The following is a 27,554-nucleotide window of genomic DNA, read 5'->3' as shown; positions in this document are numbered from 1 at the left end:
GTGTCTGTCAGTCAGATTGTCTGTCCATCCACCATTTTGGTACCAAACAACATATCTTGAAAACTATTGCCATATACTTTTCTGTGCTCATGAAACCGAGGATGGCCCCTACTGTTTTTGGTGACGCAGTTTTATGCAGCATTAGCACAGAATTTCCGGGCACACGCTATTTTTGCCATTCAATAATTTGTCATTGTTTAATGATGTAGGCTTAATGCTGCATTGCTGTATTTATACTAGTTTTTCTCCTCATGTGTATGTTGGTGTATCCTACTCTCAGGCTGGGTTTTTCAAGAGTCAGTACAAGCAGATGATTGCTGAACAGGGTGGAGAAGGACAAGGTCCAGTAGATGGTGGAGCACAACCACCACAGGAATAACAGTGAACATAAGGACACAGATTAGGGTCTCAACCATGTGCAGTATGGAATGTACTTACTGTATAGTACTTTGTATTGCATTGGATCATTCCATTCTGTTCTATTGTTTTCATCCTTGCTCATTACATGTTATTGCAGAGAAATCGTATAATAACATCGTATAATGACATTTAACTTAGTACACCAGACAAATAACACATTTGATCAGTACTTACTGTTAGAAAACATTGTGCCATCTACATTTCTTAATATACTATGTTGGCTTGGGACAAAAAAAAAAAGAAATCTCCACTGAGGAGAATATATCATTTATTCACTGTTACTGACTGTGGGCAGGTTTTGATTTTGCTTTATATTAATTAACATACTATGCATTTTCTTTTTTTAATGTATGAAATTGTTTTTCATTATGCCTCAAAGTTATTCTCACAGGTAAAATAGAATGCTGTAATTGTATAGTTTGCCAATTTGGGAACAATCTGCTTCAAACAAACCTTATGCCACTAAGTTTTAAGCAAAACTAATTTAAGGAATAGTGAAACATGAGCTCATTCATCTTCTTTTCAATTAACCAGAAGTAAGAATACACAAATTCAAATGTCCAAATCCAATTATTAAGGTATAGTTTGTATAAATATCATTATGATCATTATAATCATTATTGGACACACGTGTGTGTGTGTGTGTGTGTGTGTGTGTGTGTGTGTGTGTGTGTGTGTGTGTGTGTGTGTGTGTGCGCGTGTGCGTGTGTGTGTATATGAGTGTACATGTGTGTATCTGCGACTAATGAAGTAAACCACTGGACCAATCAGCGCCAAATGTCTTGTGTATTCTACGTCTATGAAAGGGTTTGTGTGCGTGCGTGCGAGCGAGATTATTGTACTGTATATACATCTTCATTATTATTATTTTTGCAAAGCACATTAAGTTTACTTTGTATGAAATGCACAATAGAAATAAAGCTTACTTCTTTAAATATGTTCTAATAGAGCATTATTTCTCACACACATCACAACCTTATAATCCAGAATTTTACATAGATTCCACTTCTATCCTACCAGCATGTGCGTCGTGGATTAGATCAGATGGGAAAAGAAAGGAAGTGAATCCAAAAGGAGAAATAGAGCCCTTACTTCAAGCAGTACTTTATTAATACATTTAAAAAAACAAATTGCTATATGTTGTTGTTTAGTGAATGTTTACACTACGGCAGGGGCTCCCAAACTTTTTGAGCTGAGACCCAAAAGATAAATTTGGTGTGTCCCCAGGGCACAACTTACAAAATGTATATACAATTATATACAAATACATTGTGAATTAACCACTTAAAACACTATTTAATAGTAAAAATAGCCGATCTACAAACTCACAACTCACAATTTATTTTTTCTTTCTTATTCTGAAATTCTTTTAAAAAAAAGTTTGAATTTGTTTGAACATTTCTGAAAAAATATCGTAGGAAACGTTTTTACCCATAAAAATGGGCCTGAGACCCAAAAATGGGTCCTGACACCTGACCCATGGTCTGGGAAATATTACTACGGTATGGAGAAGTTGCAACCATTTTTTTGTTGTATCTAAAATACTATATCTAATATAAAACACGACTATCTATTGCACTCAAGGCATTTTGGAGGAAACCATTTAGAGACATCTAGAGGCATGTAGAGACATCTACAGTTAGAAAAAGGGAAGCACGATCAGGATTGATATACAGAAATAATTATTTTGACAATATTGTGAGTCCATCCATCTACATGTATTACCAATAATATACATCCCAAGAGCTTTACAACAGCGCTCATTCTTGTCTATTTCACCACAGCCTGCTGAATAAAAATAACATATTTTTGCTCTGAGGAAGGCTGGTGCCGAAACGTGTTAGCCAATAAAGAATGAATAACTGAGGCTTTGTCTTGCATCCTCTTAGTTTGGAGTGCCGCCACTTCCACCTTCGTGTGGTAACTTTTTCTAATTAGTCGTTCCTCTGGCTCAGCACCCACTGCTCATGAACACGTCCAGAGGAAGCGCACCTGCCTACCTTCCAGACGAATAAAAATCACACCCTGTGTGAAGGAAGCGGTGCCTTTGGGGCGGGGCTTAATTCATTTCAGTTCGTCCCTATTGGTGGTCTGAGTCCACTTACCAAATGTGTACTTGGTAGCATGCTGCAAAGTGGAATAATGGCTGTTTAAAGCCCAGCCAATGGGCAGACAGAGGGGGCGGGGCTTAAGTAATAACAGTTCGTCCCTATTGGTGCGTTTAGTCCATGGGCAAAATTTGTACTCCCTAGCATGCTGCGAACTTGAGGTATGGCTGTTTGAAGGCCAGCCAATGGGAAGACAGAGGGGGCGGGGCATCAGCAATTCATGCTCGTCCCTATTGGTGGTCTAAGTCCACATACCAAATTTGGACTTGGTGGCATGCTGCAAACTGGAGTTATAGCTGTTTAAAATCCCGTGCTCATCCCGTGCTTAAACGGACGGACGGATATAACATACGCTGGGGGTCCCTGGACTCCTCTTTGATAACTTCAGCAATTCATGCTCGTCCCTATTGGTGGTCTAAGTCCACATAGCATATTTGAACTTGGTGGCATGCTGCAAACTTGAGTTATAGCTGTTTGAAATCCCGTGCTCATCCCGTGCTGAAACGGACGGACAAACATAACATACGCTGGGGGTCCCTGGACCCCTCTTTGCTAACTTCAGCAATTCATGCTCGTCCCTATTGGTGGTCTAAGTCCACATAGCATATTTGAACTTGGTGGCATGCTGCAAACTTGAGTTATAGCTGTTTGAAATCCCGTGCTCATCCCGTGCTGAAACGGATCGACAAACATAACATACGCTGGGGGTCCCTGGACCCCTCTTTGCTAACTTCAGCAATTCATGCGCGTCCCTATTGGTGGTCTAAGTCCACATAGCATATTTGGACTTGGTGGCATGCTGCAAACTGGATTTATAGCTGTGTAAAATCCCATGCTCATCATCCCGTGCTGATACGGACATACGGACAAAGTCAAGTGTAGAGCGGTTGGCACCGCTAAAAATAACTGTCATCACTTCCTTTTTCAGAAACTACACTCTTCGTATTGATCTATTTCAGTCTCATGACGGTGTGTCGTTTTGTTGTTACATTGTAGCTAGGGCTGCACATTTTCAACATTGTGCTTATTTCGTGCACATCAATGAAAAGTATGTTGGGGAGTAGTTAGAAGTAGAGACATACAGATTCGTAATATGAGATTGAAAATGTATGTTCATACAATGTCCATTGTCAGCCTTTATAGGGCTTCATAAATCTCTCTTCATGCTGTCAAAACTGGCACACTACTAGTACTAGTTCAACAAAAGAATACCACACAGTGACACATATGTACAGTATGCTTACGCAAATGTAAATACATTACGTTTAGAATCATGACCCTCATGACATTATACATTTGTTCCTCCTCTGTCCTCAAACTTCCTCAACACTTTCCAGCAGTGATTGTAGGTTAGTATTTCTGCACTTGGTTTCAACATCTCTATCCGCCACACGTTGTTTCACCAATGAGACTAGTTTGATTCTGTTGTGTCAAATACAGTACCAGTACTTCAATGTCACTTATGGAGTGGGCCGTTTCTCTTGCGGTGTACCTGTCAGGTAAGACAAAAATGCATTTTCCGCCTCTAATCCTTCTAGAACTTAAATCTATATTGCTGCCACAATTGTGGAGCTTTTGTCACATTATTAACTCAACTCCAAGGTGTCATTTAACCCATTCAATCCGAGAACGCAGATATGTGTCATTTTAGATTTTTTGCTATAACCATTATTTTATACTTTGGGCTATTCAAAAATAGCAGATCTACAAGCTCATAGCACCAATGAGCTTGTAGATCTGCTATTTTTTGAGAAATCTATATTAAAAAATATATATCTTTGAATATATATATATTTTTTCAAGTGAACATCTTTAACTCAAATCTTTGCTTCTGGGGGTCCCTGGACCAAAATATTTTCAGATAGGGGTCCGCGGCCAAATACATATCATTTTGGGAAGTCCTTGACATGAAAAAGTTTGAGCACCACTGATATAGCAACGTACATAAAAAAATAAAAATAGAAGATTTAGAAGACATGTGTAGAATGCCCAAAGGAAAAAAATGTTTTTACAAATGTTCGCTTTAAAAAACATATATATTCAAAAATGTGCACACATTTTCACGATTTTTCAAAAATAGCAGAGCTACAAGCTCATAGTGCGTCACTCGGTGCTGCGCTACGAGCTTGTATATCTGCCATTTTTGAATAGCCAAATAAGTCTAAAAATGACACACAGATGCTCCATCACTGTTGGATTCTCAGTGTTACTTATTAGTTACTCTTCATAAAAAGTATCTGAGCTGCACTAAAAGCTCTCTTTCGAAATAGGCCTATAGCTACAGTAGACACTACACATAATCATTACTTGGTAATGTGGCAGATACAAATTACGGCATTGAGTAACTGACTAAAACATGAGAAATGAGAAGTGCTAGAGGTTCGACCACTATGTGGACTCACACACACGTTGCACCGCCGATCCGACCAATATGTCTGAGTCATAGTGTCGGGGGCTTCGTCAGAGTACGTTGTATCTGTTGTACCCGTCTGTCTGTCCCTTTTGTGCCCAAACTCTATATGGAGATGTCTGTTTCTGTCTGTCTGCCTGTCTCCCTTTTATGCCCATATATGGAGATATCTGTATTTGTCAGTCAATGTCCCTTTTACGCCCACATATGGAGATCCCTGATGTCATAAGTATATTCACATATTTTGGAATGCCAATATATGGGCATACTGATGGGATCGGCGGTTCTGGGCAACTGTATTATCGAAGGAAGTACTCGACAGCGGACTCAAGTCTTTGCCGCGCCGAGTTTGAAGTCGGTTGGTGCCATATATGGGCATAGTGGTCGAATCTGTACTGTAGCTCTGGACAACTGGATCTCTGTATCTGTCAGTCCTTGTCCCTTTTATGCCCATATACTGTACGGGGATCACTGATGTCATCAGTATTATGCCCATATATGGGGATGCCCCCTTTTGTGCCCATATATGGAGCTGACTCATTTTTTTGCAGCTGATGCCATGACGACACATTGAGGTTAGACAACACACTCCATATTTGGGCATAGCTGCATTGGGAACTCCTTATGGTTATGGCTAAGTCAGAGTGACGAGTGACATTATCTAATTTGAATATAGGATATTGAGGCTTGTGTATTGAGATGACAGATATGTCACGTTAAAAATGACAAATCAAACATGGGGAAACTTTATTAGAATACAAAAAACTGCCTGATTTGCTAGTGAGTAATACGGGCACCTCCCAGGGCACTGTGTTGTCATCCTTCCTGTTCAACTTCTACACCTCTCACTTCAGCTTCAACTTGACATTTCACCTCCAGCAGTTCTCTGGTGTCATAGTCAGCTGCATCACAGGTGACAACACTGAGGAACATGATGCTGTGGTGAAGAACTTTGTGAGGTGGGACAGACCAAGAAATCGTTGCTGTCGGGCAGAAACCTCTTATCTCTATTTTAACTTTTTGTGTTTTTTCGTAAATTAACACCCTACTAGATCACACAAAAGCATCAAAAGTAGCAGATTTTTTTATCCTGAAAAGGAAAACAGTTTTGGACATACAGTATGAAGTTTCCACCCGACAGAGAGGAAGTAGTGGTGGACTATCGCACGAGCAATAGGGTACCACCGGACCCCAGCACCATTCACAGGGAGGTGGTGGAGATCTTCGATAACTACAAGTTTGTAAGCGTGAAACTAAACAAGTTACTGGTCTGGTCTGACAACTTAGATGCCCTCTACAGCAAGGGCTGTTCTTTCTGCGAACGCTCAGGTCCTTCGGTGTGTGTAACAAGATGCTGCAAATGTTCTATCAGTCTGTAATGGCTAATAATAATGGCTGTAGTGGCTGTAATAGCACAAACAGTCTGAACAGGCCGGTGAGGAAGGCTGGCTCCGTTATCGGGGCCACACTTAATGGGGTGGAAGTGGCGAATGTGAGAACAGTGAGGAAGCTATCATGGCCAACCCCTCCCACTACCCCCCCCCCCCAGGAGGAACAGTCAATAGTGGGGCAATTGAGCAAGAGAGGAAACGACATATTCATCTTCCCTCGGTGGGGAGTGCACTAGACTTTGTCTGTCCTTTGTGCCGGTAGCCGGAGGATGAAAGACGAGGCACACTTCAGTCACTCTGCTCTGTCAATTGACTAATAACTCTGGAGTAAAACTAGTACATTACCGTATGGATACTGACTCTGACATACAGTACTTGCACGGAGACTGTATCATCTGTTTTTTTTTATCCCTCAGTAGCACCGCTGGGTGCGGTTATTGTAATTTGTCAGTGTTTCATCAGTGACGCCCTGATGAAACAATTTTGAAAACCTGTGGCAAAAACATCTTCCTCCTTCAGTTGCTGTGTAAAATGCAGTGGTGTAATGCTGATTTATTTCCCAGAGGAACGGTATTTTAATGACGTCACATGCGCGCACACTCACCCCCACCGGTAAACCTGTTATGCAAAGTAGCCATTTGGGTACTTGGCTTGTGAATCTAGGGGGTGAAAATGTACAAAGTAGAAAGCCACGGTGTCCTGTGTAGTAACCAACACACCACTGGTAAAATAGAATAAAGAAGAAATCTTCAAGCAAGTTTTGAGTGTGGACCCAAGTCTAATTCACATTTTGTGTGTCACTTGCTAAAAGTACATGAATGCATGCAATACATACAGTGCCAGTAAACAACATATTGTATGATTGTCAGTACATTCAACAATTCTAATGTCGCTGTGCACAATTCCACAACCCAATAGATTATCTTCCAGTGTGCACCACTGTTGTAGATCATAAGTCAAATTAACTACTGCTCCTAATCTACAATGATTGCCACAACTTTAATTTAACTGTAAAATAGTAGTAGTAATCATCTCCACCAGGCCGGATGGTACAAGGCCGGAGATTATGTTTTCGCTCCTGTCCGTCCACGTGTCTGTCCGTGTGCGTGCGTGCGTGCGACGGTGGACATCTCCGGCAATGTAAATGTGTATCCCAATTTTTATTTTATTTTAATACAGTGTCTATGGAATCTTCATTGCATTGAAGAAATTACCACAATAAAAAAAAAGATCTCAGTATTAAAACTAAATAAATCTTTAATGTAATACCAACATTATAAAATACAAAATGAAATATAATGAGGAATATGAATATGATGAAATATAATTATTTATATGAACTGTAATTCCTAACTAGAAAAAGTGCTCCTCAGAGCACAGGTCTCCGCCAGGTCAGGTACGTTATTCTGGCCTTCTGGTGGCGCTATAATAGGCTTATGTGAAAAGGGTGCCATTTATTCTTAGGTCTTTCACGGCAATCGGACCCTGCATTCATGATTTGAGGCATTTTGTTCCAAAAATGTGTTTTGCTAAATTAGACCTGCTGGTGGCGCTATAACAGGCCAATGTGAAAATGGTGGCATTTCTTCCTCGGCCTAGTGGGAATGTGCGTGTGAAATTCCACGGAAATCGCAAGCTGCGTGCATAGTTTGAGGATTTTTGTTCAAAACGGACCAATCCTGCAAACTTTGGAAGCCAACCATAGGCAATGAGGATGGAATATGGGAAATCGGACAGATCCGTGTTGATCACATGACTATAGAGATACTGTGTACCGATTTGCATGACGTTTGGATAAAATCTGTAGGAGTAATGTAAAAAAATGGGTTTTGCACTAATCGGCCTCCTGGTGGCGCTATAACAGGCCCATGTGAAAAAATTGGGGCAGAGGTTCTGAATTGGCATCCAGGGAGTGTGTGTGCACAGTTTGGGAGCGAACGGGCCAACGGTGCCAGAGATTAGCTGGTAACACACAGACAGGACGGACGGACACACGGACACACACACGGACGGACGGACGGGGTGGAAAACATACTCTCTCGCCATGCCTTTCGGCCTGGCGGAGACAATAAATAAAATAATGTAACTATTATTAACAAACTTGCACACAGCAGGCAGACCTATTGTCTGCTAGTCTGGTGATACAGTAGGTGGGGTATTTTCAAACACAGCTTTTCAGTTCTATGGGAGCGTACTCTCAGTTCCCTCAGCCTTAGTGAGCAGTAAATGTCTTGGAATATGTCATACTTATGAACATGATCATAAACTCACAAGACTTAAAATGGCACGCGCGCGCACACGCACACACACACACACACACACACACACACACACACACACACACACACACACACACACACACACACACACACCTATCTATCTCTATCCATCTATCCATCTCTCAATAAAATGTGTGTTGTTCCTTGTTTTCCGCAGTGTTCCAAGCTGCATTTGGTTTTAACATTGATCCTGTGGTTTGGAAATCCTTGAGTTCACCTAGTGATGGATTTGGATACAAGGTGGTTCAAAGACAATCAAGGTAAATAAAGACAGAGCATGGATTTGTGTGACTAAACACAAAAAACACTCAGATAGTTGACATCTTTAAAAAAAAAAAAAGTGTACTTTTACCCATCATACACTTTTCTCACTATGATAAAATGTTCACATATACAGTAACATCCATTAATAGCCAGTGCATAAGCATCAGAAGACAACATTTCTGGATGTTTTCAATAACACTTTTCTTGTCACGGATTGCTCTCCTTAGCATACTGGTCAGTGCACCCCTTGCACAAGACAAGAGGGGACAAATACATAAATGTTCTACAGAGTCATGTAGTCCCATGTCTATTGAAGGTAGGCAAAAACATTAAAATCAATATAATATTTTTTTTATATTGCTATTATGTTCATTATTCCACACAAAATGGTCTCAGATGTAAATATTTCAGTTTAAAAAAGTAACATGATTTGTTATGATTTTGTAAGAGCAAGTATCACTTTGTGCAAGTGGTGAATACCAGATTTTAGAACAAAACCTTTAGTCATACTTGATGTGTAATAATGAAAAGTATTTATTTGCTGTGTATTTATTTATTGACATAATATGGTCGCAGACTATTAAAGATAGATACAGTACTGAATGTTTGACTTATGATGTAACAGGGAAGGGATTTTAGTTGTGACTGTAGTTTTTCTGTTTATTTCTGCAGATATTATTAATGTGGTTGTTTAAATCTATGACAGTAAAATTACAACAACACAATATAATTTAATATACTGACATTTATCTTTACATCTTCCTTATGTGATGTTTAATGCAGTGCCAGAGTTTGCAGTCAACATGTCCCTTGGCTTGACAATGACAAATGACCCTACCACAGGAAAGACAATTGTGAGTTCATTAACTACGGTTATGTTATGCCGTGTCAAAGTTAGTCTACTTGTTGTTTTGAAACAATAATGCAAATATAATTCTTTTAGGGAAATAATGGTTATCATTCCAAAGTCTCTATTTGACATGTGTTCTCTTTTTTAATTTGCATTCATTCCTAAACATACTCTGTGTGACAGTCTTCCATTTTGAATTCAGATATTCTGTTCTCCCGTTGCAGGCATGTGGTCCAACCATTCCAAGAGAGTGCAAAACTATCACCACATACAACGGTTTATGCTTAGAGATACGTGCAAATGACAGTTTTGGATTATCTGTGCCATCATCTCTTGAAGGTAAATTAATTGATTACTGGACAAAGGACCTTCAGTCAGTGGCCAAACATCCATAATTTTTTTGTTCATGATTTGTGGCATTTTTTGCTAAACTGGCCCCTCCCACATGTTCATATTTAGGCACAATCCACAGAGAAGTTGAACATTATATAGTACATTTATTATACGCACATACATAAATATGAAAATGCTTAAAAAATGTATGAAGTTGTGTAAAAATTGCTGAAAAGCTTTAGAATGGAACAAATAAAAGAAGAGCATGCCCATAACCTTTTCTTCTAATACATTTTTTAACAGAGTGTCCAGGGACAGCAGATATTGCATTCTTACTGGACGGCTCAGGCAGCGTTCAACCCGCTGAATTCACCACAATGAAGACATTTGTGAAAAGAATGATTAGCTCACTATTGGATACTGGAGCTACACAGGTGGGACTAGAATTGGCCAAATGGAAAAGTCAAATTCTAACTTTAAAGATAAGTCAGTTTTTTCCCAGACTGCCATATTTTCTATGCTGATGAAAACATGCTGATCGCACATAACAATTTTCATCGCTTTTTTCTGCACAATTATAGAACGATAGATGTGACATTGCATCATCAATGATGGGATAACATCCAGAATCTTATCTGGGCACTGTGCAATGCCACATAATGAGCAGAAACATGATATTCAATTAAAGGGCCAAAGAGACCAGGGAGGGTGGCTTTACTTTCCACATGTCTGTATAGAAGAGAGATTTGTTTTGTTTTTATACCTGTATGGGTCAACCACAACTACCTAAGGAGTAATGAACAGCGTGGAGGTCATTATTGAGAAATAAACCCGAGGTGATGCAGGCCCTGACAAATTACAAAAGAATTATCAAACTGGTTAACATTAATATTACTGCAGTATGGGCCAGTCAAATGTCTAGCATTATTGCTGAAAGCAGACTACTGATCATCCCCATCAATTTTCACAAGTTATTTAGTTTCATTATTTTGTTCACAGACAGGAGCCATGCATTGCTGTGGGCAGGCTAATAATCATCTTGCACCATAGAGTAGGATCCAGGTTTAGAACAGGACTCAGGTTATACAGTATGGTACCATTCTAAATGGGGATTCTTAATGTCATGTTGCTCGGATGCACTGCTCCCTGTAGCTGCTAAATACAGTTTGACATAGCCAAAACGGAGGCATACAAATACAATACGTAATTTCTGCTCATGCAGATGTTTGCTAGAAGATGAATGTGAAACGGGCAGTTTGAGAAGAAATTGCAGGAGCAGTGAGTTCCTCAAAAAATGGGAATATAATTTAACTGACACGATTAACGATTGACGGCATTTAAAGTAGAACTGCTTGTATGTTCTTTTTTCAACCTCTCCAATTGCTGGACTGTAATTGCAGCATAATGTATATTTCAGTGAATTAAATATTTATTTCCTGTATTTTCAGTTCGCAGTTGCCCAGTACTCAACAAACCCCACCATCCACTATCATTTTGATGATTTTGCCACCTCAGGATCTTGGGAATCTCAAATTGATCCTATTGGGCAACAAAGAGGTTGGACGTATACAGCTGCAGCAATTAGACGTGTTGTGTAAGTGCCTTTACGCATATTGACAATGTACCTCAGCTGTCAAACATTTTATGACAAGAGTTTGCAAGTACAGTTTTTTTGTATTTCGACAGCGAAGATGTTTTTTCAGGAAATAGAGGATCAAGACAAGAGGTGAAAAAGTTCCTGATAGTCATTACTGATGGACAGTCTAATGATCGAGATGAATTAGCTAATGCTGCTTCCCTTGCTGCAAGGGAAGGCATTGTTCGATTTGCAATCGGGGTAAGTTGTTAAACTCACTCATCAAACCTAAACAAACCGAAACGACTTGCCTGGTTGCATCACTGCCTGGTGTGGAAAATGTACTGATCTAAACCGCAAAGCAATATAGAGGCTCATGTGAACAGCCGAGTGCATCAGAGGGTACAGGCTGACATATAGGACAGAGCCACCCCAACCACAGATTGTTTCACATGTTACCAAACTTGTGGCAAGTGGCTTCATAGCCATTACTAGCAGTACATTTGTGAAACAGCTACAGTACTTCCCTCAATCAGGTTTATCAATGATCAGGCCAGAAAAGAAAAACAACTGAAAATACAATGCTAATAGCTAAAATGTCCGATCCACAAGTTCACACGCTTGGAGATGAGCCATTTTCACTATTTGTTTTCATTGTTTGCCTATTGCCGTGCCGTGCCGTGCCGTGCCGTGTGTGTGTGTGTGTGTGTGTGTGTGTGTGTGTGTGTGTGTGTGTGTGTGTGTGTGTGTGTGTGTGTGTGTGTGTGTGTGTGTGTGTGTGTGTGTGTGTGTGTGTGTGTGTGTGTGTGTTTCTTACTGTTACTATTTGTAATGCTGCTACAATGTTAATAAGTAACCAGAACAACAAACATTTTACTTGTATGTAAATGTACACAAGATGTAACAACAGACACCTTCACCTCAACCTTGAGGATTAATATGCTCAGTTTTTAATCTACGTCTAAGTATCGATGTCAATATATATAAGTTTAGGATTATACACCAATAACTTTAAAGGGTAAGACCACTTTGGTAGAGGTTTGGGTTGTGTAGTTACCTTGCCATGATGTAACTCCAAAGTTGGGCAAGAAATTAAAAAAGAATTATCAATTTCTAATCAATGGAGCAATTATTTTTTATTTCTTGCCCACCTTTGGAGTTACATCATGGCAAGGTAACTACACAACCCAAACCTCTACCAAAGTGGTCTTGCCCTTTAAGTAATTTATACGGCAGCATTGTCATTCACAAGATGGTAAACATCCTGTATTTTGACATCCTAAGGTTGGAAGTGCTTTTAATGAACCTTCAGCAAAAGCAGAGTTGGACATCATTGCTACCGATCCATCAACGCACGTGTTTCGAGTGACCAACTTTCAAGCTCTTGATGGAATCGGGAAAGCTTTGCAGAACAGCATCTTTCCAATTGAAGGTATCATTCGAACACAAATCAGGCTCAACAGGAAAATCATCACTTTTAAAAAAAATCATAATTGAGTTGAGAGATATTTGTTGTTGATTTATTTTGTCTTTACAGGATCTCAGAGCGGTGGCTCATTGAAACTGGAATTGGCTCAAGAGGGATTCAGTGCTGCTAATGTACCTGGGGTAATCAAAAACCTGTTCATTCCTTATGTTTTGTTGTTGACAAACATTTTTTACAATACTGTCTTTTACATATAGAGCCATATTTTAGGGCAAGCAAATTGGTGTGGAGGTGTGCAGCAGACAGGAAATATTTGGGCAAGTTTTAACTCTCGTGCGTGTGTTTGGTGTTTATGGTTCTCAAAGTGGGTGCAGACTGGCGACACACCTAAGCTGGAAATATAAATATATTTTACTGAGTTTTTTTTTCATGAATTCTAACCCACACTTGAAAATGGATAAATGTTGGTGGGGAGATTTGCTCTCCACTGAGCGGCCCTTTCTAGATAGTGTTTTCTCAGTGGTACATTTTAGTTTCAACAAAGTGCATATAGGTCTGCTCCATTTTGCAGCCTGTGATATAAGTAATAATTACATATTTAAACAGATCCATCTTTTGTAGATCGAGGTACGGCACAAACAGTGATCTCAGTGGATACCCTAACAATTTTCCCTTGAAAGTTGGAAGTACAGTATGGAACAAAATGTTGTAGAAATTATACATTTTTAAAAAACTGTTTACTGTGCCTGCGTATACTAGGGAGAATTCCAAATGGCAGCTGTTGGTGCCTACCAGTGGCGGGGGAGCTACCAGGAAGTCTCAACAGAAGGCCAGAGGGAAGACCTCAAGGAGCTTACAGATATGGATCCTGACAGTTATCTTGGTGAGAAAGTACAAAATGAACTTCATATTATATTACTGTATTGTGTACTGTATAGTGATCATCAAGTGTAGAACAGTCTGTATAGTAGGGTCCGAAAGTGAGGTTCTGTGACCATCCTTTGGCAAGTATGTTTTTACGATTGATTTGACCTCTATGGACCCTTTAGAAAAGATTTAGCCCCCAGGTCCCTCCCAAAAATCCCGGCATTTTTTGCTAGACAGCCAAATTCAAAATGGCGCCCGGCGCCATCTCTAAAAATGTACTTTTGATCTGGATGACCTAGAATCATGTATGAAGGCACTTTTCCATACAAGTCAACCATGAGGATTCCAAATCTGACACAATTTTAATTGTCAGACCTCGTTTTGACTCCGAAATTCAAGATGCCCGACATCCAGTACAGTAAAAACTTATACCCAGGGGGCAAAGAACCAGATGGGCTAGAAATAAAAACTTGGTGTCTATTTCATGGTTTCAGAGCATGAGAAACTCAATGGAATACTTATCTTTATGATTGGGTGTGTCTGGACCTTTAATTTGCATATTTCCAAGATGGACGCCACGCAAAAATGAGTTTTACTTTGACTTTTACAGTGACAGCTGACTGTTATGGCAAAAAGTCTGCTTTTTAAGTAATATGAACACATTTGGTCAGTTTGAGCTTTAATTTATATGTTGTCAATGTGGCAGACCCACACCATGAGTCTGGTCAGAGTTGTGTAATCCGGGATGCAGAGATGGTAGTCAAGGCAGCAGTGGAGACTAACCCATTTACAGTGAGCACATCATCCATGATCAACATATCTACAGGACAGTGTGCTGATTCCACATCCACAGTCAAGGACGACTTGATGAGTGTGAAAGAACTGGGTCTGAAGGCACTGTGTGAGTCACTGTCCAGTGAACAGAAGAAGACAAGAATAATGAAGCTTAACACTTTCTACACTCAAAACACAAAATCTAAACAATCTAAGGGGAAAACCTCAGCACCTGGCAAGAGCAAGGAAATTACTGCCCTCCTGCGCATGACCCTAATCATAGCCAGTGGTGGAGAACTCAACCTTGTTGACTTTATAGGCAACCACGAGTGCAGTGACTTCCCCCCTTCCCTCTTCCAGGAAGATGGCAGGATGAGAACAGGTACCAAGGCAAGCCTTGTGACGGTCCTGAAAGAGGAGACCAAAGTTGCATGTATCCCTGACCTGCCTACAGAAGACAGAAAAACAGCAGTAGTTATTGATGCCATGTATGCCATGCGCCATTGGTCGTTCCTGAAAGGTGAAGCATTTGGAACAATCGCTGAACGATACCAACGTCTGCTGTTGAATGATGTGCCTGCTGGCACAGAGATCATTCACTTCTGTTTTGACCGGTACTGTGGACCTAGTCTTAAGACAGCTGAGCAAGAACACATATGCTTGACCAAAACCTACCAAAGAATATGAAGTCAGTATGCATTACACAGCTCCAGATCCTCAGGAGTTTTTTGCTGTGTCAGCTAACAAGGCAAACCTATTGAGTTTCCTCTGTGACGAATGGTGTGAAAATGAGAAACTTAAGTCGGCCCTTGGTCCAACACATCTTTACCTGGGTGGGGGGTTTAAAGAAGAGACAAGGAGTGTGGTGATCAAGGAGGGGTCTATTGAAGATGTCCCTGCACTAGAATCCACACAACAGGAGGCTGATACAAGAATAATACTCCACACCCTGTACAGTGTCCAGAATGACAAAGTTGACAGAGTTGTCAGAATCAGAATCAGAAGACTTTATTGCCATGACATGTGAACATGTTAGGAATTTCATTTGGTACAGCGGAGCACAGTTTACAGCAGACAGAAACAACACTCCCCAACACCACAGCAGCCATGGGCGGCACTGTCATCCATGCCAATGACACAGACATCATCATCATGTGCCTTTACTATGCAGCAACCCATCTCCGATGCCTTCCAGAGCTGTGGGTGAGAACAGAGCAAAATTCATACCTTCCTATCCATCAAATGGTATCAGCACTGGGTCTCGCACAGTGTCATGCCCTGCCCTTTATCCATAGTTTAAGTGGCAGAGATACTGTACCACCAGCTATCCCTTCTTCACTGGGAAGAAGGCATGGTTCAAGGCCATCATGCGTCTGGATCTCTGCACTTGAGGAGTTTGGTGAAAACTCTTATGATTCCCTCTCAGATGACGTCCATCAATCAGGCACGAGACCTCACAATTGCTGTATATACATCCAAAGCGGACCACCAGGAGGATTTTGACCTGAGTAAGCTTAGAGTGTACAAGTTCCTCAATAACAGATCAACCCTCTTAAAGCTGCTGCCCCCGACAGATAATTCCTTTGACCTGCACCTGAGAAGAGCTGTTCTAGCAACCATAATAGATAAATGTGCACATATCGCCAAGCCGGATATTCCTTCTTTCACAGAGTATGGATGTTCTCTCAGTGCTAGCAATGCAGTCCCCCTTGCATCTACCGAGCCAGCCTGGCCTGTGTCAATGAACAAGGCAATATCATGCAGCTGTATCAAAGGCTGCCAGAAAAACTGTTCCCGTGCAAAGAAGGCAATTCCATTCTACTTAGGATGCCGTTGCCAGGGACTGGAGACACGATGCAGCAGGATCAGTGCAACATGACAACAGTGACAGTGAATAGCATTGTACCATAGTATCATTGGCTTTAGAAGCAGGCAAGACTGAACCATAGAGGTCAAAATGAACCTTTTGTAGGCAACCTCAACTCCGCTTTTACTCTATTTGTCACTAAGTAGTCTATCTTTTGTTATGTTACTTGAATGCATACCACTATGTTAATTTGTATAGCCCTAAAGTTGAAGTTTTTGGCAAGTCTTGGAGTGTGCATGTGTCTGTTTATATTGTATTTAGTTTATTAAAATGATACATAAGGTACAATGTGGGCTTTTTCTCCGATTTTTCTCTGCAATCATCCCCACAACTATAGATCTATAAATCAATAAATGGAAAATGTAATACCATACATTATTTATGACTGCAGCCATATTGACAACATATAAATTAAAGCGCAAACTGACCAAATGTGTTCATATTGCTTAAAAAGCAAACTTTTTGCCATAACAGTAAGCTGTCACTGTAAAAGTCATAGTAAAACTCATTTTCGCGTGGCGTCCATCTTGGAAATATGCAAATTAAAGGTCCAGACACACCCAATCATAAAGATAAGTATTCCATTGAGTTTCTCATGCTCTGAAACCATGAAATAGACACCAAGTTTTTATTTCTAGCCCATCTGGTTCTTTGCCCCCTGGGTATAAGTTTTTACTGTACTGGATGTCGGGCATCTTGAATTTCGGAGTCAAAACGAGGTCTGACAATTAAAATTGTGTCAGATTTGGAATCCTCATGGTTGACTTGTATGGAAAAGTGCCTTCATACATGATTCTAGGTCATCCAGATCAAAAGTAAATTTTTAGAGATGGCGCCGGGGGCCATTTTGAATTTGGCTGTCTAGCAAAAAATGCCGGGATTTTTGGGGGGGACCTGGGGGCTAAATCTTTTCTAAAGGGTCCATAGAGGTCAAATCAATCGTAAAAACATACTTGCCAAAGGATGGTCACAGAACCTCACTTTCGGACCCTACTAGTAAGTAATTTAAGACTATAATGTTCTACATCAGAATCTATTGGCATGGCTTTCATTTGAGAGTCATTATGTGTAATATTATATTATCCCCATATGAGGACAGGGTTTGTTTGCTTTAAGGTCATATGATAATCAGCATTAACAACCTACTGTATATGCACCCCAAGCATAATTATTTCTAATGTTTACTCTGTGCTGTTTTCTCCTAGGTTACTCCATGGCCATTGCCATAAGAAGAAGTGGCTTTGTCACCGTTATAGGTGCTCCAAGATTTAAGCACATGGGGATGGTAATGGTGTTCTCCTTCGGGGAACTCCTCCAAAGGATCAACCCTTCGACAAATCCACAGGTTTGTGTTCAAATTATTATTCACAGTACATTTTCTTCTAATAAATGTAATTATTCCTCCTAACCTTTAAATGATGATTTCTGGTTTGCTCAGTTTCCGATTGGGGCATATTTTGGGGCAGAGGTTTGTACCATGGATGTGGATCGAGATGGATACACTGACATAATCCTCATATCTGCTCCTTCATTCATGGAGGGAGATAGAGAGGGCAGGGTCTTCGTCTGTAGACTTAGCATTGGCATGGTCAGTGTTTTTACTTTCTGTCATCATACATCAGTTTGAGAATTATAATTTGAATACTCATTCTATTATTTTATTTTTTTTCCCCAGAGAGTTGATTGTCTATCCGATGGACAAACAATGTTGAAAGGTGTTGCAGGAGAAAGTGGAAGGTTTGGTTCCTCTCTTGCTCCACTGCCTGATCTCAACAGTGATGGAGTCAATGATTTGGCTGTGGGAGCACCACTAGAGAATGATGGTCAAGGAAGCATCTATATTTTCCATGGTGATGGAAGACGAAGAATCAATCCCATGTATTCACAGGTGTGTGTGTGAGTCCAAGCCAATGCTAATCCAGTGGCCATGGATTCATGCAACGTTTTGTATTTGCTGAACAGGTATGACCGCAGTAATTTGATCAACATTTTCTTTTCTTTTTTCATCATCTAGAGAATTCCTGGCTCTGATGTCCAGCCTGGACTAAGCTTCTTTGGTCTGTCCATTAGCCAGTCTTCTTTTGACCTCAGTGGAGACAGCCTGCCTGACTTGGCAGTGGGTTCGAAGGGTGCTGTTCTTCTACTCAGGTAATTATAAAAAAAAACCTGTTGAAATAGTCCTTCACTGGCATGATGTAGCAGTTTCCATGGTCCATGAAAGTACACTGGCCCAGAATGTGTTCCAGGGTGGTGCACACCTGGTATTGCTGTGTGAGTGGTGGGTAGGTTCCAGACTTGTGGAGCTTTGTGTCCATCCATAAGTGTGACTGTTACACTGCCCAGAAAAGTGCAACAGTCACAGCTCAATATCTTGTTGCCAGTTTGGGTAATAGAACCAGGCCTGGAAGCTAGTCTCCCATTCTGTTTGTAATGACTGCATTACTGAGAAAATTGTTGACTGTCTTGCATTTACTTTTAGCAAACGACGACTGCACATTACAAGACAGAAAAATATAAGAAACATTTTTAAATATGTCATTTTGTCATACTGTATTCCTTTTAGATTATTGCACCATGATACTCTTAAGGCAAATCAAGTAAATTCTGTACTATTGCCATTTCCCTTACTAAGTAAATGAGAGTAAAGGAAAAGGTGATTCCAAAGATTCTGTCCATTTCCAGATCTAAGCCAATAGTAATGGTGGAAGCACAGGTGACATTCAGCCCAGACCAGATCCCCACCAACAACACAGATTGCGATTCTCCATTGAACACCACAGTTACAGTTTGCTTCACTATGACTCTCCACTCAGGTTTTTTCAAATTTTCTTCTAATTCTATACACCACAGAGCCATTTTAGCATTTAAAATACTTTTATGTAAAGACTAACTTCTTAATGAAAGTCTAAACTGTTCCAGCTCAAGCACGGATAAATTATACAATGACACTGGATTCAACCCGCAAAACCCCAAACAACCGTGCTTACATCGAGACACCAAAACAACGAGAGCTGTTCAAGTCTTTTACCCTTAACATTACAAAGCCACACTGCTTTTCACATCAATTTGACATTGAGGTAGGTTGGTAATCTAAATAAGGATACATTAGAGAAATCTGTTTTTTATTGAAGGTTGGACTACTGTATGAATCTTTTCATAATATAATGCCCTCTCATTGCAGGCGTGTCCAGAGGATGCTCTGAATGAACTGTCTAATGAACTTAGATTCACCTTTGAAGGTGTCCCATCTTCAGACAACCTCAGTCCAAGCCTTGCACAGCAAGCTCAGACAACCACCTATCATCCTGTAAGTTATCTGTAATGATGCCTACGTCTGTCTGTCTGTCTGTCATTTCATGGGTATAAATATTCCTGTACAATTCAATGGTAATTCTTTTCATTTTGAGATGGAGGGTAGACAGATTACCCTTGCCAAGAGAGCATTCCATTAGAGCTGGCAGACTAGCCAGAATTATTATGCCGTTGGAATACTTAGCACGTTGTGCAAAGCTTTGGCTTCATGGCTCAGTAGTTCAGAGCAAATTCATGCTCAAACAGCTTGTAAGACCATCATCTCATTATTACTCATTGAAAGAAAATGTAATTAACACGGTTGACTTCCTCCCTTGTACAACAGTTAGGGTTTGAAATCAACTGTGGCACTGATGAGCTCTGTACTGACAACCTCAAAGTTGATTTCAACTTTACCAGGTGAGACATAATGTACACACGTATGTCCTATAAGTGTGTGGTTACATGGTTGATGAACCAGTGCCGGTTCCCCTCATACACAATGTTGGAATAAATATGGAATGATACCTTTTTGATTGCCAGTTTATGAGCACAGGAATACTCTGCAATTGATTTCTCTATTTCTACAGGAATTTTCTTTGCACATGTACAGGCACCTCAGTAGCATAGAAGTCTTAAATGTCGAGTACATAGACAAATAGTAATAGTAATTGTTTTAACAGGATACTATTGCTGCCTGGGACAATTCATTCAGGGCTCATTTAGAGTCTCCAAATCTAGAAATCAAAACCAAAACTCCAAAAAGGTAATTAATAGGCCTATTATAGTGCATAGTCTCTGGCCTTCAGCCGTCCGGGCCTGGCGGAGAGAACAATAAGAAAAACCTGACATTCCTCTTCAATAGCATCCTGATTTTGCAGTTTGTCAAGTAATGTATTAGTAATATGTATTTCTTGGTAGCAGAGGATGTTGTAATGTAAACCATATTTTGCCTTTCCCTTAATGATTCCTTCAGTACTCAAGAAGACACAACGTAATTCCATTTGTTTCTTCTCTGTTTTTGCATTATCATAATCAGCTCTAGAGAGGTTAAAGTGGGCATAGATGAACTGTTGAACGTAATGGTGTCAGTTGAGAACAGACAGGAGAACTCGTACAACAGTCGTGTCACCGTCACGTACCCTCCTGGGCTCTCATACAGGAAGTTCACCATACAGCAGGTAATTATTGCCAAGGTGATGTCAATGCAACATAACTAACCCAGAGTTAAGTTGTTCTCGTTGGTCAAGGAAGATGTGTGATTAACATGCAGTTTTCTTTGTCTTTACCAAGGGAAGAGTGGAATGTAACTCTTTAGACAGTGATGATGGTTTATCACGTGGGAAGAGTGACTGCACCATTGATAAGCCTATTTTCAAAAGCAATGCAAAGGTTACACTTTTCGATTTCTAACATATCTTATGTTCACACACATCTGCAAGGACAATCGGATACAAATAACTTTCCAAATTAATGTTTAATACATTTTGGTATAGGAATAGCGGTGTAAAGCACTTTCTCTGATTTCTCTCATTCCATTCTAGGTTTTTTTCACTGTCTCCTATGGGATCAGTACCAACAGTGAACTTGACAGAAAGATGCTGATTACTGCAAATGCCACAAGGTACTGTTGTCTGGTGGAAAACCTTGTGATTGTGTGCTTTTTATTATTACATTACTAGGAATTATTTCTCTTCTGTTTCAGTGGAAATGCTGAGCATTCCCAAGAAAGTGAACTTTATCAACAGAAGGAGATTGATGTGAAGTACAGCATTTTTCTTGACATTTCCAATCCAAGGTTTGCATCGTTTCTTGTCATTCACACAGTACTGTAGATATTTTTAAGTTAAACATTTTATTGATTGGGGAAGTTTTATAATGAAGTAAAACAATTCATAGATTAAATGTTTAATATTCCCATTCAGTTCACTCAGCTACACCAATTTTACTTTTGGAAATAATAATCTGCAGACACCACTCCCACAATCAATTACGGTAAAACATCTTATGTAAATATTTTATATTCATCAATTTAATTCAGCTTTTAGGTTTACTTATAAGTGACAACAAGACTACATTCCCTTCTTTATATCATGCTCTATCTCCTCTCAGGTTTTGAATTATGTGAGAGCCTTTAATGTTACGGTGGTCATCAAGGTGCCGGTGAGGCTTGGTGATAAAGACATCTGGGTGAATCCTGGTAGCATAAAGGTAACTTACATGGATGGACACAGCAATGCATGTTGGAACTCAAACACACCAACCTTCAAACTGCTCTGTGAAAAAAGTGTTTCTCATGTCAGATTCAGTTCAATGGGTTAGGGTCATTGTCTCCGCCTGGCCAAAAGGCATGGCGAGAGAGTATGTTTTGCACCCTGTCCGTCCGTCCGTCCGTCCGTCCGTGTGTCCTGTCCATTTTTCACATGGGCCTGTTATAGCACCACCAGGAGGCCGATTTGTATATTACTCCCACAGATTTTATCCAAACGTCATGCAAATCGGTACACAGTATCTCTATAGTCATGTGATCAACACGGATCTGTCCGATTTCCCATATTCCATCCTCATTGGCTAAGGTTGGCTTCCTAAGTTTGCAGGATTGCTCCGTTTTTAACAAAATGCCTCAAATTATGCACGCAGCTTGCGATTTCTGTGAAATTTCACACGCACATTCCCACTAGGCCGAGGAAGAAATGCCACCCTTTTCACATTGGCCTGTTATAGCGCCACCAGCAGGTCTAATTTAGCAAAACACATTTTTGTAAGCCTCAAATCATGAATGCAGTGTCTGATTGCCGTGAAAGGCCTAAGAATAAATGGCACCCTTTTCACATTGGCCTATTATAGCGCCACGAGGAGGCCACAATAACGTACCTGACCTGGCGGAGACCTGTGCTCCGAGGAGCACTTTTTCTAGTGTGATGTGCTATTGATTCTAATGTAATATTTGCCATTTGACAAACCAACTTTCAGATTCCAGGCTGCAAGAGATATAAGGACGAGGAACCTATCATCTCAGATTTTGTGGATAACATCAAGGAAAATACTACAGTGGTACATGGCCACTGGCAGCTACCATCCACAAATTGCATGACATATTTTTTTTTTTTAAACTTGCATACTGTAGTTATGTTATATTTAAAACATGTTAAAAATATCACTGATGGCATTTACCAAGTATTGTCTTTGCTTATAATTTTGTTTAAATGCTTTGCATTTGTCCTTTAATTGCCCATAGGACTGTTCCGTTGCCGCATGTACAGTGTTCAGATGCAACGTGTTCATGGTGAAAGATCAGCAGGACGTTTACAACATCTCTGCTAACCTGAGCTCAGGATGGATCGAGCAGGTAAATATCATGTCTAAAATATGTGCTGTTTATTCAACACTGAACATTACATTTAGATCTCAATCATTGCCATTTACTGTAGGTAAAGGGAGCAGTATAGTTTTCAACTACATCAAGAATACAATGTACACCGAGTTGAAACTATTAATAATCATTGATGGGTGACTATTTTACAATTATTAAAGTATCTCATACTGTATGTTTGGCCAAATTAGCATAATTCCCATATTTTTCCACAGAAAAAAAACTTTTTTTATGCAGATGTGGGTTTTATAATAATTATTTCTACGATGTTAAATGGTTGTGGGTGGGTGAATATTACATTCTGTGCATCACAAATATACACATTTTAGGGATTTAGCGATTAGTGACACTCATTAGGCAGAAATGCAACCCAATTCCTTGAATACAATCATTACAACCAACCAACCAACCAGTAAAGATCAGAGTTTTGATCTGATAATAATTAACTCTCTCTTAATTGTCTCTAACAAAGACTGCTGCTCATTCCCTTCCCTCTTTGTTCCTGACCCACAGATTGGTCTCCAGTCAGCCAAATTCCGTTTGATCAGCACAGCCACTTTGGAGTATGACAGAGACCAATACATCTTCTTTTCAACACAGTCTAAAAACAATCCCCCAGTTCGAAAGGTAATGTTGTGACCAGATGTACATTTCACACTTTGGCATTTTTAGAAGACTTTTAGTTTAATTGTTTTTGTGAGCACTCCTCAGATCGTGGCCACAGTGGAGGTGTACACTGAGACAGACCTCACCAATGCGATCATTGGTGGAAGCATAGGAGGACTTGTTATTTTGGCTTTGATCACTGCTGGCTTATTTAAGGTAATACACTGTATATACTGTACGTTCATTTCAAGGTATTAGTCACGCTTATCTTGTTTTATGAATGCACGTCTCGTCATGAACGATAAGACATACAATGATGTCCCACGCCGCGCTCTTTAAAAGGGCTATGACAGCCTTTCTATAATTCATGCATAGGCCAGCTATCATGACATGAAGTATGCATGGAAATGAAATCCCCAGCTCATCCATTTTGTGCACACAAGGTACACACAAGGTAGCCATTCATGTCAGCCCAGAGTCTTGTACTAACCTTAACCATACCCATCATGGTTTAGGAAACAAGCCCAAATAAGGAACTACACTTTGGAAACAACCCCAGAAAACACAACCCCCAACTACCAATATTTAGAAGCGACTTTACAGAAAAACAAACCCAAAGTCACTTACAATATGCAGACTTGGCAACTATGATTGGCATGAAACTGAATGTGCTCAGCAAAGAAGAACACTACTGATTTTTGTGACCAAATGGCCTTTCCTCAAGCGCCACCTTTAGGCCAAGCTTCCCCATCTGGTAATTGGTAAATCCAATTGGCAGATTGCCATGTAAATGTAAAAATATATAGAAATGTAGGTAGTAAGAAAGGTGCCATTTTACTTTCAGCAGGGCTTAAAAACAGAACTACAAATCTTGATTAGTAAGCCATTTTATGCAGCATTAGCACAAAAATTCCAGGCAAATGCTACAGTATATTAATATTTTTGCCATTTCATCTTTTTCCTTTATGTAATGATGGCGGCTTAATGCTGCATTGCTGTATTTATACTATTTTTTCTCTTCATGTTTATGTTGGTGTATCTTACTTCCAGGCTGGGTTTTTCACAAGTCAGTTAAAGCAGATGATTGCTGAACAGGGTGGAGAAGGACAAGGTCCAGAAGATGGTGGAGCACAACCACCAGAGGAATAACAGTGAACATAAGGACACTGCTATGCCTAGGCAGGTAGACAGGGTCTACCTACCTAGAAAAGGGGAAGCATGACCAGGATTGATGAATAAATAATGTATTTAGAGAGAATGTAGTCAATATTGTTTGTTTGTCCTTCCATCTATATATCAATAAATGTCCCAAAAGCTTTACAGTAGCACACATTCTTGTCTATTTCACCACAGCCTGCTGAACAAAAATAACTGTAGCCTGCAGCAACAACTTCCCTTTTCAGAAACTACATGCTTAGCTAGGGCTTTTTTTGTTTGTTTGTGTTTGGGTGTTTTTATTTCTTTTTTTTATTTACACATGTTCAACATTGTGCGTATCAGTGAAACGTATTTTGGGGAGTAGTTAACATATTTGTACTATGAGATTGATACCAAGCATTGTCCATTGTACCAAGATTGTCATGTGTTATATGGAATAGGGCTTCATCTTCATACTGTCAAAACTGGCACAACGAAACGAAAGAATATTGTACCACACAGTTACAAATACAGTACGTATACTTTCTCAGCATGACAGAAAATGTCTGTTACATTGCGGAGAAAATAAGAATAAAGAATATACCTCCAACATACCTTTGTTCCTCCTCTTCACTTAAACTTACTCAACTTTGCAGTAGCCTACAGCATATAAGCTACTTTCAACCTCTCTTATCACCAGACACAGTTGTTTGTTCCTGATGTGTCAAATACCAGAACTTCACTTACCTAGGGCACTCATGGAGTGGGTTTCTCTTGCAGTTTTCTTGTCAGGTAAGACAAAAATCTTTCCGCTACAACTTAAAATCTATATTGCTATTACAACTGTGGAGATATTATTAACATTATTAACTGAATACCAGGGTATCATTTAACAAAGTCCATAACTGGTGGTGGGTTCTCAGTGTTGAGCAAGTAACCTTTGTTACTCTTCATAAAAAGTAACTGAGCTGCACTAGAAGCTCTCTTTAAAAATAGGCCTATAGTTACAGTATACACTACACATTTCTTGGTAAAAAGTAGCTACATTGAAGATACTTTGTACCTTAATGGGGCTGATAATGTGGCTGCAGAACGACACAGTGATTCAATAAAACATGAACAAGCTATAGATGGAGAATTCCCTCTTTTATGTGATAGACTCAAAATTCATCTGTTGTGCAGTTTTATGTTGATGTGCCACTGAAAACATAGTGATGTAGTTTTTGTCAAGCTAATGGTGAATGATAGCTTACTTGACTGATTCTGAAAATAGTTACTACTACCAACAAGCTACTGGGGAATCTACTGTACTTAAGCTATTAGCTAAGCTACCGACCAACAGTGTTTTTAAGCCCTTAAAACCGGGAAAACATCTGTGTCATTGTAAATTTTAGCTTTGGTTATTCAAAAATAGCAGATCTACAAGCTCACATTGCATCATTAAGCGCTGCGAGCTTGTACATCTGCTATTTTTAAACATTTGAAAGTGTGAAATAAATTTAAATACATAAATCTTCTCCTCTGGGGGTCCCTGGCACAGAACATTTTCAAATGGGGGTCCGCAACCAAATACATATCATTTTGGGGGTCCTTGGCACAAACAGGGGTTTGTGCAAATAATTACCAATAAAGTCAATTAATACATCTGCAAATATTTCAACAATCCATGCTGTTCATATACAGTATATTCGCAGTAATTTAAAGTTTTCAAAGGACAATGCACACTTTGAATGTCTGTATTTATCACGTTTTTACGCACAACATGGCGTTCTCACATTAAGAGTGTGATAGGCCTATATGTAACAAAATCAATGTGTGGGTTTAACCCCCCAACCCATACCATAATTGGATATAATAATTGGATTTTTTGTTTTTTTATCAGTATTATTGAGTCCACATTGTGAGAAGACCAAACAGCATATATATACAAGAAATAGGAGATCTGCACTCAAAATTCATCTGATTTCACAAACACACAGCTGCAGTTGGAGGATTATAGACATTTCAGCCACTGGCTTTCATCAGTGAGAAACTGATGAAACACTTTTGAAAGCCTGTGGCTGAAACATCCTCCTCCTAACAGTAGTGTAAAATGGAATGAAGAAGAAATCATCAGGCAAGTTTTGAGAGTGGACCTTTTATTTATTGTATATTCATTTGTCACAGTGAAACCTATAAGTCTAGTTCATATGGTGACGCACAACTGTGTCACTTGCTAAAAAATCCCATGGCAGCACCTCTTTCAATCTGTTGTATTTTGTGTCATACTCTGGGCCACTTTGGAAGGCCGTGTTAGCTGCTGACCAACCAACCATGCAGGCTCCTTCCGCGTAGCAACGGTTGTTTATGCAGAGTTTACTACACATGAAAAACATGTTATGCAGAGTCACTACACTGCACCCGAGATGTTCCTTTTTACAAAGACCAGGTTTAAAGTAAGAATTGAATATCAATTGATATCAATATGAGGCAACTGAAAAACATGTCTTTTCAATGGTAGTGGATGGAGAGAGAATATTTTTGTCCAACCTACTGTAGCAACAACAACCAATGGGCTCGGAAGAGGGGCAGAACCATGGGCT

The 27,554-nt window shown here is 39.8% G+C and overlaps 1 protein-coding gene across 3 annotated transcripts in view; it reads left to right on the top strand.

Annotated features, from left to right (window-relative positions):
* LOC311060927 (integrin alpha-M-like) overlaps positions 1-25,582 on the top strand; it is a 55,814-nt gene extending 30,232 nt beyond the window's left edge. Inside the window, exons 1-30 of one of the 3 annotated variants that reach the window (XM_084079327.1) lie at positions 3,901-4,027; positions 8,766-8,868; positions 9,100-9,188; positions 9,656-9,726; positions 9,947-10,061; positions 10,359-10,489; positions 11,504-11,649; positions 11,742-11,892; positions 12,916-13,063; positions 13,169-13,239; positions 13,817-13,940; positions 17,771-17,910; positions 18,004-18,153; positions 18,241-18,453; positions 18,580-18,713; positions 19,248-19,378; positions 19,485-19,642; positions 19,747-19,872; positions 20,203-20,276; positions 20,896-21,037; positions 21,150-21,248; positions 21,401-21,480; positions 21,562-21,654; positions 21,782-21,851; positions 21,969-22,067; positions 22,830-22,910; positions 23,095-23,205; positions 23,743-23,856; positions 23,941-24,051; positions 24,886-25,582. In XM_084079327.1, coding sequence (XP_083935453.1) covers positions 3,982-4,027; positions 8,766-8,868; positions 9,100-9,188; positions 9,656-9,726; positions 9,947-10,061; positions 10,359-10,489; positions 11,504-11,649; positions 11,742-11,892; positions 12,916-13,063; positions 13,169-13,239; positions 13,817-13,940; positions 17,771-17,910; positions 18,004-18,153; positions 18,241-18,453; positions 18,580-18,713; positions 19,248-19,378; positions 19,485-19,642; positions 19,747-19,872; positions 20,203-20,276; positions 20,896-21,037; positions 21,150-21,248; positions 21,401-21,480; positions 21,562-21,654; positions 21,782-21,851; positions 21,969-22,067; positions 22,830-22,910; positions 23,095-23,205; positions 23,743-23,856; positions 23,941-24,051; positions 24,886-24,984 — 3,420 coding nt within the window. In that variant the 5' untranslated portion in view covers positions 3,901-3,981 and the 3' untranslated portion in view covers positions 24,985-25,582. Of the gene's footprint in view, positions 1-280; positions 876-3,900; positions 4,028-8,765; positions 8,869-9,099; positions 9,189-9,655; positions 9,727-9,946; positions 10,062-10,358; positions 10,490-11,503; positions 11,650-11,741; positions 11,893-12,915; positions 13,064-13,168; positions 13,240-13,816; positions 13,941-17,770; positions 17,911-18,003; positions 18,154-18,240; positions 18,454-18,579; positions 18,714-19,247; positions 19,379-19,484; positions 19,643-19,746; positions 19,873-20,202; positions 20,277-20,895; positions 21,038-21,149; positions 21,249-21,400; positions 21,481-21,561; positions 21,655-21,781; positions 21,852-21,968; positions 22,068-22,829; positions 22,911-23,094; positions 23,206-23,742; positions 23,857-23,940; positions 24,052-24,885 lie in introns of those variants that run through there. The other 2 variants (XM_084079328.1, XM_084079326.1) reach the window with 2 other exon arrangements.
* Positions 25,583-27,554: the final 1,972 nt, after the last annotated feature.

This window comes from Gymnoscopelus microlampas, assembly GCF_963454915.1.
Source record: "Gymnoscopelus microlampas genome assembly, chromosome: 14".
NCBI classification, from domain to species: domain Eukaryota; kingdom Metazoa; phylum Chordata; class Actinopteri; order Myctophiformes; family Myctophidae; genus Gymnoscopelus; species Gymnoscopelus microlampas.
The sequence above is the reverse complement of the archived record's forward strand: the minus strand, read 5'-3'. Positions and strand labels throughout refer to the sequence as shown.